Source organism: Carettochelys insculpta, chromosome 8, assembly GCF_033958435.1.
Source record: "Carettochelys insculpta isolate YL-2023 chromosome 8, ASM3395843v1, whole genome shotgun sequence".
In the NCBI taxonomy this organism is placed as follows: domain Eukaryota; kingdom Metazoa; phylum Chordata; order Testudines; family Carettochelyidae; genus Carettochelys; species Carettochelys insculpta.
In genome coordinates this window covers 30513232-30525358 of record NC_134144.1, presented here as the reverse complement: position 1 = coordinate 30525358, position 12127 = coordinate 30513232, and the positions used below count along the sequence as shown (strand labels likewise).

General features: G+C 42.4%; 1 protein-coding gene across 1 annotated transcript in view; it reads right to left on the bottom strand.

The window, feature by feature from the left end:
* The window catches only part of CCDC141 (coiled-coil domain containing 141), a 211086-nt gene that overhangs the window by 12872 nt on the left and 186087 nt on the right, over nucleotides 1–12127 (bottom strand). Inside the window, 2 exon segments of the mRNA XM_075001976.1 lie at nucleotides 8296–8468; nucleotides 9296–10182. Of these exon segments, the coding sequence (XP_074858077.1) occupies nucleotides 8296–8468; nucleotides 9296–10182 (1060 nt within the window).

Sequence of the window (12127 nt, the reverse complement as noted above, 5' to 3'; positions counted from 1 at the left end):
GTGTAGTGCCGTGGAATTAGGCAGAACATTGGACAAAGAAGCAGTGTATCACATGAACTTTCCTACATCTTTTTGGTTCAGTGGGATACTGTGATGCAGAGTCCATCTTTTGTCATTATAGAGATTTCTGTTCAGTAAATCGGACGAGTGTAAAACCAAATGCTATTGATTTTGGACAGAAAGAGTTTAAATTTCTGTTCAAATATAGCCATTACATGACAGTCCAGCTCTGATCCTGTGGAATGCGCTACAAAGTTTGTAGTGAAAAAGGAGTTCATCTTTTAACAACAAAAATAATTTTACGAGACATAAGCAGATTGCTACAGGCAATTAAGACTCCCTAGCCCTATTAAATCATCTTGAAACTGAAAATGGGTGCCAGATAGTTTTCTAATTTTATATTATTATTTCATAGTCTGTCATCCCATGAGCCACTAAGGCTAGAAGCATGTTTAGATCCTCTTTGAAAAGAGGTTCCTCTTTCCTCCACATCTTCAGTAGTATTAAACTCCCATTTCTGTTTCTAAAGGGCCTGAGGAAAGTGGATCTGAAATCTGTCCAGGTTCAATATTGTTTTTTTGCCCATCTGTCACCTCGGATTAATGTAATTTTGAACTTGAAAGGGGTTCTACATTTGGAGAAACAAAATACAGTAAACCCTCCATACCCAGCAGCCTGGGACTGTGAATTTGCCGGATATTCAAATACTCTCAATAATAGAGGGGTATATCTAGCAATGCAAAACACTAAAAAAATACAAGATTAGATATTAAGAAACAAACAAAAATGTATGCAGAGTACCTGGTTTACTAACAATGGTTGTATTGTACTCTGTAAACTTACAGGATACTTCTACACTACAGCAATCTTCTGAAAGAAGTGCTTCTGGAAGATCTCTTCTGAAAGAAGTTCTTTCTAAAGAGTGCCTCCACACACAAAAGAGCGGTCTGCTCTTTTGAGAGAGCATCCACACAGCCACGGCTCTTTTGAAAGAATGGGTAAGGGATCGAAAAATCAGGTGCTAAGAACCGTTCTTTCGAAAAAAGGGCCCACAGAGCATCTGCACACGTTTTCTTTCAAAAGAAGCTTTCGAAAGCAGGCATTCTTTCTGAAACAGGAGCGGAAGAGCGCTTCTGAAAGGAGCACTATGTTCTTTCCAGTTAATTTCAAAAGAACGTTTTGTGTGTAAATGTTCCACTGTATATTTTTAAAGGGCCCCTTCTTTTGAAAAATATTTTGAAAGAACTTGCTGGTGCAGATGCGGACACACTATATTTGCAGTATTAAGTAGTATTTACTTTCACTATAGTGTACTTATGGAAAATGTAAGTAAAATTTACTTATGGTTAAAATGGCAGTTATCTGAGAAATCCAGCTGATCAAACATTGGATATTAACGAGTTTACTGTACACATCAAACTTCTCCCAAATGGCACTCCTCCAGCAACATCTGTAACACAATATGATTTTAATTAGCTGGATGGCCACTTATGGGAGTGGCCAACTTTCCTGTGGTCCCATAAAGTTTGTTTCCACACACCAGCCCCAGCTCTCAGTGTTCTGTGCTGTTATTTAGCTGTAATTTACCCCAAACATCTTCTAAGAGCACAGTCAGCAGTGGAAGTGTTGGTAATGTGCTAGACAATATTGACATCCCACGGTCCATCAAATTCTTTTGTTCGGCACCGACCAGGTCCTGAGGCTGCCAAACTAGAGGTTCAACCTGTAATTATTTCTGTGACAGGTTGATTTTTTAAAAAAACCCAACACCACAGTGGTTCTGCGGAGCTAGAGGAGGGAAGGGAATCATCAAGGTTCAGAATGTTTAGGTGTAGACTCGAAATACAGGGTTCATCAGATACGTGACCTTCCCACCCTACTTACCCGTGTTGACATGGTATATGCAATTGCATTTCTAATTCCCTTTTGTCCATTCCATGCAGCACAACACTAATCAGCCCAGCCTGGAGAGCTGTGACCAGCAGGTCCCACAACAAAAGGGTTTCTCAGGGTCCCCAACACAAGGAATTTCCCTAAGAAAATGGGGGGGGGGTTTCTGCTTGGCCCACGTTCACCCACGACTGAGATGGCTGCACCTAACTCAGGAGGGCTTTTTGGCTAGTAACAGAAACTTTACAGCAGGAACCCTGGAGCTTTTCCACCACCTGTTGTGGAACACTGACATCTCCGACAGGTCTCTGGCACCGCAGGCAGGGGCGAGCTGCCCTGCGTGGTGTAGCGCTTTAGGGCTAAGTGCCCCCCCCCCCCCCCCGAAGGGAAGGCGTTCTCCTTTCACAGCAATGCAGCCGAAGTCAGCAGAGGCTCGCAACTTCCGCCCTGGGAGGAAAACCACCGGCTTCCCCTCCGCTCCAGCGGGCTCTTGCTCTACCCTCAACCCTCCGTCTCTTCCCTGCTAACTCCAGACAGCGGCCGCATGCTGCAGACAGAACCGCGCTAACCCCGCCTCCCCTCCTGCGCTGTGCTGCGCGCCAGCGCCCCGCCACGTGTCCTGCGGCCGCGCTCGCCCCCGCCGCGGCGCAGGGGGGTGGGTGAGCGCCGCGGTACCCAAGTAACTGTTTGAGAGCGGGGGCTCAAGGCCAGGCGGTGTTCAAAGCTGAGAGCAGCTCGGGTCTCGAGTTACTCGTAGGTTTGGCGCCACGAGGGCAGGACACAGGCTGCAGTTCGAAGCTGGGAGCGTGGAGACCTCGTTAGGGTCGGTGAAGAAAGAGCCTCCACGTGGCCTGTTTGCCATCAGAGCATTGGGCAGAAGTCAGTATTTACCCTCGGGTTTACTAACTTCTAGCGAAGGAACAAGCTGGTGCGTAGCCTTACGCTCATGTTTCCTCTTTCATTTAATACCATTCTCCTCTCGCTTACTTCTGTTTTAGACTTGTGCTTCTGGCTGCCCCCATAGCAATATTGTCAATACTATGTAGCCCAGCCCATGTAGTGGATACCCTTAAAAACAAGCATGCCTTTCCGTTTGGAAAACTGGTTTATTTTCTCTTTGACTGTTCTTTGCCAGGGCCAAAGTTTGTAGAATTTATTCAGGCAAAAATACTGGGGAGAAAATTAGTGTGAATTTTTCATGAGGGGTGACCAAGTCAGGACTGCAAGATTTATTTCCATATTTAGAATGATTTTATATCTAGTAGACAGGAACTTAAGGGGGAACCTGTGGTACCAGACCAATGACCCATTTACCCCAGTGTCCTATCTTCCAGCCATAGCCATTGTCAGATGCTTTGGAGGCAATGAATAGAACAGGGCAACTATGGAGTCCCTGCCCCTATTTCAGCAGGCAGAGGTTTAGGGACACCCAGAGCATGGTAGTGCACCCCATTTTAAAATGCATAATTAAAAATGAAAGAAGATCTTTCCACAAGGAAAGCAAGCATCTGGGGCCTAATCTTGCTACCTTTAGAACCAATGCCAAGGCTCGTACTGGCTCTAATTAGAGCAGAGCAGGGTGGGGTGGTTCTCTGAGTGCTATTTATCTTAGTACAAATTGCCCTCATGAGGTCACTTAGTCTCTATTTAAACCCTTAAACTTACCTAGTGTAGAGCAGATTGGGATGAATTTTACCTCGTGTGCTCACTATTCATTTTGTTTTGACACAGCAGTTGATCATCTCTTAATCCTTCTCTAGTAAGCATGTTAAGTCAGGAGCTACTTTAGCAGTTAGAAGACAGCATTTATGAAGGGGAAATGACTCAGGGTTCTATACATCCTAGTTGGTGAGTACAACAAGGTGCATGGGAGCTGCCTTTCTCAGCCAGCAATACCTAGTTTTATAATTGTATTGGCTGGCTGAATAGCTTGGCACGCCAGCACTTATGGGAGAGGTTTCTGCCACTGCAACCTCCCTGACTGGCCAGACCTCCCACAATCCATCACCCTTACTCAAGCCTCATACACCAGTTTTCAAAGTGTATACTCAGGTAAGCCATGTTCACAGGGTGTTCAGCTCACTTAGCTGATGAGCAGAAAAATGAACACACAATCTTTAGCAACAGTTCTTATTTGACTTTAACAGTTCAAGTTACTATTTAGCAAAGAAATAAAGTTCACTATTGATTTCAAATAGGCATATATAGGAAGGGGTAGGAAGTATGAGCAAAGTAACTAAATGCAGAGAGCTTAGGAGCTTGATGAGACCATAAACATGGGAACCATGAGATGTCTATTTTGGTGTTTATTTTATTAAATATTTTCATAGGTTTGGACACTGTATGGTTTGCAAGTCAGTTCTGGCTGTTTCTGGGTGAAAGCATTCCCAGGGAAAGGATTCGCTTTTGCTCCTGCCCTTCTAAGGGGAGAGATGATAGTCTTCTGCATTTTTCTAAACATTGAAAGTATAAACCAGAGAGAAACATTGGCCTAAAACAGACGTGGCCTGGAGTGCTAGTCTGCTCCACCCAGAGTTCTCTAACCACAGAGGTAGAGTGCTGACCTCTGCTCCCTCCCCTGTAGATGTAGAAATAGGGGGAAAGTGATGCCCTGCTTAGCATTGTGCTTTCCATATCTTTAAAAGTTGCACTTTAAGGCTACATCTACACTACAGTATGCTTTTGGTGGTGTGTAAAGTACATGTAGCTATGTAGCATAATGAAATGCCAGACTGTGTCCACACTGCAAAGCGTAGCTACATGTGGCAGTGAAAGATTCTGGAAGCAGGCAGGCCTAAGGGGGAAAACTTCATCTCTCTCTCTGTGTTGCCAAAGCCTTTCTGCCTGCCCTCAGCCCTGCCAGAGCCTTCCTCCACTGAGGGAATCTTTTCCTGAGCCAGGGAAAGGCTTCAGCAGTGGGAAACTACGCTGTTAAAAACAGCAGTTTAGACAGGGAGGCACAGCCTGAACAAAAAATACAAGCCCCAAAGATAAGGATTTGTGTATGTTCCCCACCACCATATATTTACTCACATGCGCCCTGCCTCACTGGCTAGACTGTCTTTTATACCTTATGCTAGAGAACTGTGCGGGCACATGCACTAAAGATTCCTGAAATATTGTCTAGCATAAGTATTGCCTTGACAGGGTATGTACAATTAGAGGCAAGATGATGCTTTGAACACACACATCCCCACAACCCTTCCATTGTTCCCAACTCTTGTGATTTTATTGTAGGCCTGGTGATATTTTATATTTAAATTTAAAGCCTGAGCATCTTGGAGCAAGAGATTAAGAACGAATCTCAGCTTCCATTTTAAAGGAAGGAAGGAAGGCTTTAACTTTGCAATGATGGGCCCGAAAATAAGAACTGAGTGCACTGCAAAGACTCAAAAACCAGAAGATAAATAAAAATCTCCAAGCAGGTATTATTTAAAACTAAAAACCTCCAAGGTTATTGAGTGGCTTCACTCAGGATATTTGAGTAACTGGAGTTAGCAACACTTCTAGCTTTTCCATAAAAAACTGAAAATTGATGTGGCTCCCTGTGCTCTAGAAATCAGGACTCTCCCAAATCATCTAGAGGTATAGCTCCATAGCAGCTAGTGACGGACTATTCAATTTGGGTAGTTGTGCGCTCTCTAGCTTTGACTGGGCAAACCCCCCTGTGCATACCTGGGCAGCTAGCCTGAACTCCCAGTCCCACTGCAACTTTTCAAGATCAAAACTGGTATGTGTACAGCCACCCATACTCAAAATTACAACTCCAGCTGCAGGACAGATGTGCTCGAGGACAGTACTTCTCATCCTTTCAAGATGACTTCACTGTTTTCAGGAGTCTGATTTGTCTTGTGTACCACCAAATTTCACCTCACTTAAAAACGACTTGCTTACTCAAACATAAAAATACAAAACTAATGCTGAAAAATTGCTTACTTTCTCATTTTTGCCATTTGATAAAATAAATCAATTGGAATATAAATATTGTACTCACATTTCAGAGTCTGCTATACAGAGCAGTATAAACTAGTCGTGTGAAATTTGAGGTTATAATGGCTTTGCTACTGATTTTCACATAGCCCGTTGTAAAACTATGCTAATATCCAGGTGAGTTGCTGGAAGACCTTTGCAAACCCCCAATGGTACATATACCCCTGGTTGAGAACCATTGCTGTAGAAGACTCCACATGTTTGCAGCTCTCTGTGAAGAAAAGAGGTGGTACAAAAATAAACCCAGGGGTTTCAGTCCATGGGGAAAAGTCCTGGAGAAGGTCAAATTACACCCCCTTGGTCAGGGTTTTGACTTTGAATTCTCACACACATCTAATCCAGCATGATGCAAACTGCAAAACAAGATGACTCTGAATTAGACAGCACTTTCTCAGGTAGTGACTGGCTGTCTACTGGCCTCCAGCATTATATTTACTGTAAATGGGGATCGGGAAGTCCGGGATTGACATTTTAACCAACAACATCTGAAACACAATGCATCCCATTTGAGAGATACTTTGGTTTGTTTTAGTTCAATAACCTCAGTGCTTATTATACTGCATATGCAAGTAGGATTCTCAATATTGCTCTGTTGATTGTTTTGTAGCAATCACAGTTACAAATACAAAACTGATTCTTTTGAGACATTTCAAACATTCGAGAAGTTAGTTGTTATTAAATTAGTTTATTGTAAAAAGAAAACTACATTTCCTGAAAAGTATTAAACTGTATGGCATACTTACTTGAAAGAATTTTAATGAAATAACATTTACATGAGTTGGTGGGAGTTAGGAGTAATATATAAATTCTATCATAACATGTTGTCCTTCCCCCCGCCCACCAATCTTGCCACCTCCTGCATTCTTTGCTGACAAGACATGTTGCCTAGAGGATATCTCCTGTTTAGAGATTACAAGATTTTAAGAGAGATGCAGACATTGAACCAAAAATCCAAATGTTAGTCTCCAGCCTTATTGGCCCTGTGCTATTTGAAATATAGTCTGTTGATATGTTGTGCAGTCAAGAATTTATTTTGTGTTATAAATTTTACAAGCATTTACAAGTTCCACCCAACCCCATTTCCACACAAGCAGATTCATTTTGTGAAAGCAACAAACTAAGGATGAAAGAAAAATGTTTCCTAAGAAACAGAAATTAATAAGTGGAATAGCTAACCCTTTCAGTAGACTGATAATTTATAGGCATAATCATCCAGTGGTATAATTATTTTCTTGCCATTGTCAAAAACCTTAAATAAATTAATCTTTGAATCAAAGATATTACATTGACAATTATAATAAACAATACTGTGTTTGTTCTTATCTGTAATGAATTGCAACATACGCAAGCAAATTCCCCTTTTGAATGTTACAGCCTTAAAGTTACAGCTCATTTGCCATTGCAATAATTTAAGTGAAAATTCACAGAAAAATCTCTCATTTTCATTTCATCATTTATCCTACTGTATACACTAGCCAACCCTTTGAATATATTTCATGATCTCTCTGAAACAATTAAAAAGGAATTAGAAATGGGCTCAAGAGCCAGCCACAGAAGATTATCCGTCCCTTCTGATGTTAACTGCTGAGAGTATAAAACATCTATGTCTTCCATGTAATATTTTTAAAAAGAGAAAAAGGTTCAATAAGAATTATGGCATGGACAGGGACACTGGGTGTATAGGACAACTAAGTATATTGAGAAAGTCTTTGTTTGAAAAAGTCTGGTGGATTGTCGTGTAAATAATGTAAAAAAGGGGATACGTCTCTCAACTCCCACTAAGAAGTGGGCAGAGCCTCAGCTGGGGAAGTTTAGCAAAGCTTATCTGACTTCAGTGGAACTATGGGAATTTACAGCAACTGAGGCTCTGTCACCTTGCTTTGAAGTTGCTCAAAGTGGATGTTCTGTTAAACAGAGCTGTACTATTGACAAGAGAAAGTAATGATCTGATGTATGCCAATGACCCTTGGAATACTACAAGGCTGTACTGTGTGGATTCGAGTAGCCACACCATGCCATGAGACACAAAGTGTATGTGGGAAAAGTGTAATCAGAAACAACACATTTGATGTAAAAGGCATTTACATAGATTTGAGCACCATGTTCCTAGATGCATTTTGACACAAACTGTTCATCATCCCAATTAAATTTTAAACTGAACATTAATATCCTAAAAGAAGATGAACATCTGATATAGTAGTGGCATTAACCAAATGTGACACATAAGCAGAATGGTATAGATTGTGAAAAGTGCAGTGTAAAATAACAGATTTATTGTTGCTTCAGTCCGTGAGAATTAAGTCATGTGCTGTCAGTAGCGCACTTACTATGTGAATAGCCAGTACATTAGTGACACACTAATATAGATGACACACAGCGTTATCCAGTCTATTCGTGTCATAGGTGGCCTGTTACCTTTCACATGGAGGATGGCACTTGATGAGATAGTGCCACTAGAATTTTTAGCTCGAACAACATAGAGACCAGCATCTGCATCACACACCTTCTGAATGAACAAAGCATGTTTTGTCTCCTTTTGAAAAAGCTTTAAGTGCTCATCCTCAATCAATTTCTGGCCCTTCTTGTACCTGAAGCAGAGAGTCAGTTTTTAAGTCAGCTTTACATCAGTGTTTTCTGAAGCAGAATTTGTTGATTTCAGACAACCTCTATAGCAATAACAGTCATTGCTAGCAGCCACCTCCCAATTCCCTCCAATTAAAACAGTTATAGCTACTACATTCAAATATAGGTTTTATTAAAATAAACAGCATAGTGCTTAAATTTATAAAGATGACATTATTGTAAAATCATCTCGCTCTTCCACCAGTCTAAAATTCCTTAGTAAGGAATTTATCAACAGATTTTTATTCCTAAGTGAAATTTATATTTTTACATAAAAGTTCCTAACTTTGATTGTTAAAGACTGTGCATGGGAAATTTGGAAGGCCAGAGTGAGTATTCAGTTAAAAGTTGGAGGTCCTTGTTTATAGGCTTATTTCTTTTGCATTCAGTCTCCATATTTTGGGAAGAGGGGACACTTGAAAGTAGAAGGCACACTGATAAGGAATTCACCTATGGTCAGTTGACTCTGAAGGGGGGAATTCCTTTCACAGTCATTTTAAAAAGTGGAATGTTATGCCGCAAAATAACATACAAGAAAATGTTTGATGTGTTTTCATTTGAATATTAATGTTTGCTTCTCTGATTATTCATGAAATTAACAGCAGTGATATTATTTCAAGTGGTTAATTGAAAAAGAAAGTGTTTTCTTTGTAAATGGAATCATGCAGAGGAGTGATATGATATGGATAACAAGCAATTCTGTTTAATATTCAGATTAGTACGCACAGTTGTTAAGTGGTTCAACGTGTATTTCTATAGGTTTATTTAGTTTTTCTCATTATAAGCTACCCACCATATCAGTGAAGGCTCTGGAAATCCTGTTACTTCTACTTCCAAAGTCACCGGAGAACCTTCCGTCACAGTTACATTGGACAGTAGTTTGGAGAAGTTAGGTGCCTGTCCAGATAGGCTGACTATGCTGTTCTTTTCTGATGCACTTTTAATCTCTTCTTGAGTGACCATCTGCCTTTGACAGCTTTTGATGGCGTCTGATTGAAACATGAGAGCTGAGAATGCATCAGGCAAAGCATGCGGCCTATCCTCGGTTTTACTAAAATTATTCATGTCATGCAATTGTTCCTGTGTTTCTGTCATGCTTTGGTGAACTTCACTAAGTTGTAAATGTGTCCCACACACTTCACTCATCATGCTGTAAGCAGGTTTTAGATGTATTGCACTGGAAACAGTGATGGGTTCTGCTACTTCTGATGATCTGCAAGTTGAAGGAGATTCCACTCCAAATTTTGTATAGTGATCTATGGTAGAAGAGAAAAAGCTTTCCAATTCATCTGATGTGGTTTCCCTTCTATGATTTGAAGCACCAGCATAAGCAACAGGTGTTAAGAGGTCAGAATCATCAATCATTCTTTTACTGCCAGCATTTATCTGCATTTGCAAGCTATAGGCGCTGACATGCAGACTATGAGAACTACAGCAAGGCTGCTCTTCCAGCTCAGCTTCAGACTGGAGGAGGTCAGATTCAGGCATCTCAGAAAGCAGCAGCAAAGAGATATCATCAGGTGATATACATTTATATTCCTCTCTTATGGGCATTTCTTCTGTCAGGAGCTCAACTTGTAAACTATCCTCTTTGGCAGAAGGAGACAGTGCAGTATCCTGTGAAACAAAATCCTTACCAGCTGGGCAGACAACTGAAATATCACCCAGTCTTGGCTCTTCCTTAAAAATAGAACAAAAAGAAAGACCAAGTTACTGTAGTTCGATCCATATTTTCATGCACAAATTAGCACCAATAATTGGAATACTCATAATTAAATTCAGTCCACTCTAGGAAGCAGGAAGAAATTTGTGTGGCAGAAAATCACTAGCAGAAAATTTGATTCGGTATCAGGAGCTCCAAACAGCTTGTGTCCAGTCTGAAAGGAAATACAATCTGAACCTTTCATATTTGTGTGATATAGCACCTAATAGCAATGCACAGACTTTCGTATCAAAAGGTGTCAGTCAGTAGACTTCTTGGTGCCCTATGTTTACATGGTGAATAGTAACAGAGAGGAAGCCGTGCTAGTCTATACACTATCAAAACAAAAAGCAGTCAAGTAGCACTTTAAAGACTAGCAAAATAGTTTATGGGGTGAGCTTTCGTGGGACAGACCCACTTCTTCAGACCATATCCAGACCAGAACAGACTCATGGTCTGAAGAAGTGGGTCTGTCCCACGAAAGCTCACCCCATAAACTATTTTGCTAGTCTTTAAAGTGCTACTTGACTGCTTTTTGTTTTGATTGTGTTTACATGGGTATTTGTTAATCTGTTACTCTTTTCCGAACAGTCACCAGAGTATAGTACCTATTGCCTGTGTGAATTTGATTATACCTGTCCCTCTTTATTATAGTCAAGTTGCTGGGGCCCTTGATTTTCTCAGGAAGAAGGCCACAGTTTGTGGGCTTAGGAGTTAGACCAGAGGGGGGCAAACTATGGCCCATGAGACCATTCTGTCCGGCCCTGAGGTCCCATCCAGAGAGGTGAAGCAGGGCTCAGTGGGCCGAGCGGGAGCGGTAGAGTGGAGCAAGTTGTCTTTTGTGTTGCCCATATGGGAGCATGTAGGGTGGGCTGAGGGGAGATGATCCCTTTTTGCTGTTGCCACCTGTCGCTCCTGCATCCTGCCCCCGGTAAATCCCAGCCTGGTTGGTAGGGGAGGTTGGATAGGAACATGGGGCCAGATGGGGGCAAGAGTCAAGGTCTGTATATAAATTCAGAACCCTGAAACGACCCTCAGACCAAAAAGCTTACCCATCCTTGAGCTAAAACAACACCTGCACCCCAGCTCCCTACCGCAGGTCACAAGCCAAAACCTCTGCACCCCCTCCTACAGCACCCCCCCAGATCAAAGCGCAAACTCTCCATTCTTCTTCGAGTGTCCCCGTGGGTGCTCCACATTAGGTGTCGGGCTTGCCCGGCGCCGCAGATCGGATCTTCCAAGCAGTTTCTGCCAGACCGCGCATGCGCCGGTGCGCGCTGCTCCCTTGCGCGCTCCTGGCCATGTGCGCAATCCGGTCCCCGCCAGTTCCTCTTAACCGCTGTCGGCTGCAGACGGAATCCGACTAGGCTACGGCCAAGTTAGCGTATTCAGTGGTTTTAGCTGTTTTTCTTGAAAGTTTTCAAGTTCTTAGTCTATTGTTAAGTTAGCCAGTTGTTATTTTCAAAAAAACAAACAAACAAACAAACAAAAAAAAAACCGAGAAACAACAAGTGGGACGGAATTCAGTCCAGTCCTAGTAACAAGCGGAGCACCAGAGGCCAGGAGCCTAGGGCCATTAGCCTTCCTGCCGCGGCAGGCTATCGCAGAGGGGCAAAACAGCACAGAGAAGGTGCTAAGTACCCCATTAACAACTAAAAGACTCACTGACAATGTCCTCTTCAGGATTCAAGAAATGTGAGTCCTGCCGAGAGGCAGTGCCAGCGTCTGATGGGCACAGTCAATGTATAAGGTGCCTGGGGGAGTCCTGTGTCACGCAGAAATGCTCCTTCTGTGCAAAATTAACAGCCAGAGCAAGGAAGGATAGGGAGATGCGGCTTAAAATGCTGCTATTCCACAAGGCCCTCCAGCCAGATGTGCCGGAGCGGCCGCAGCAGGAGGGACCCTCCGGGGCCCATAAAAGGA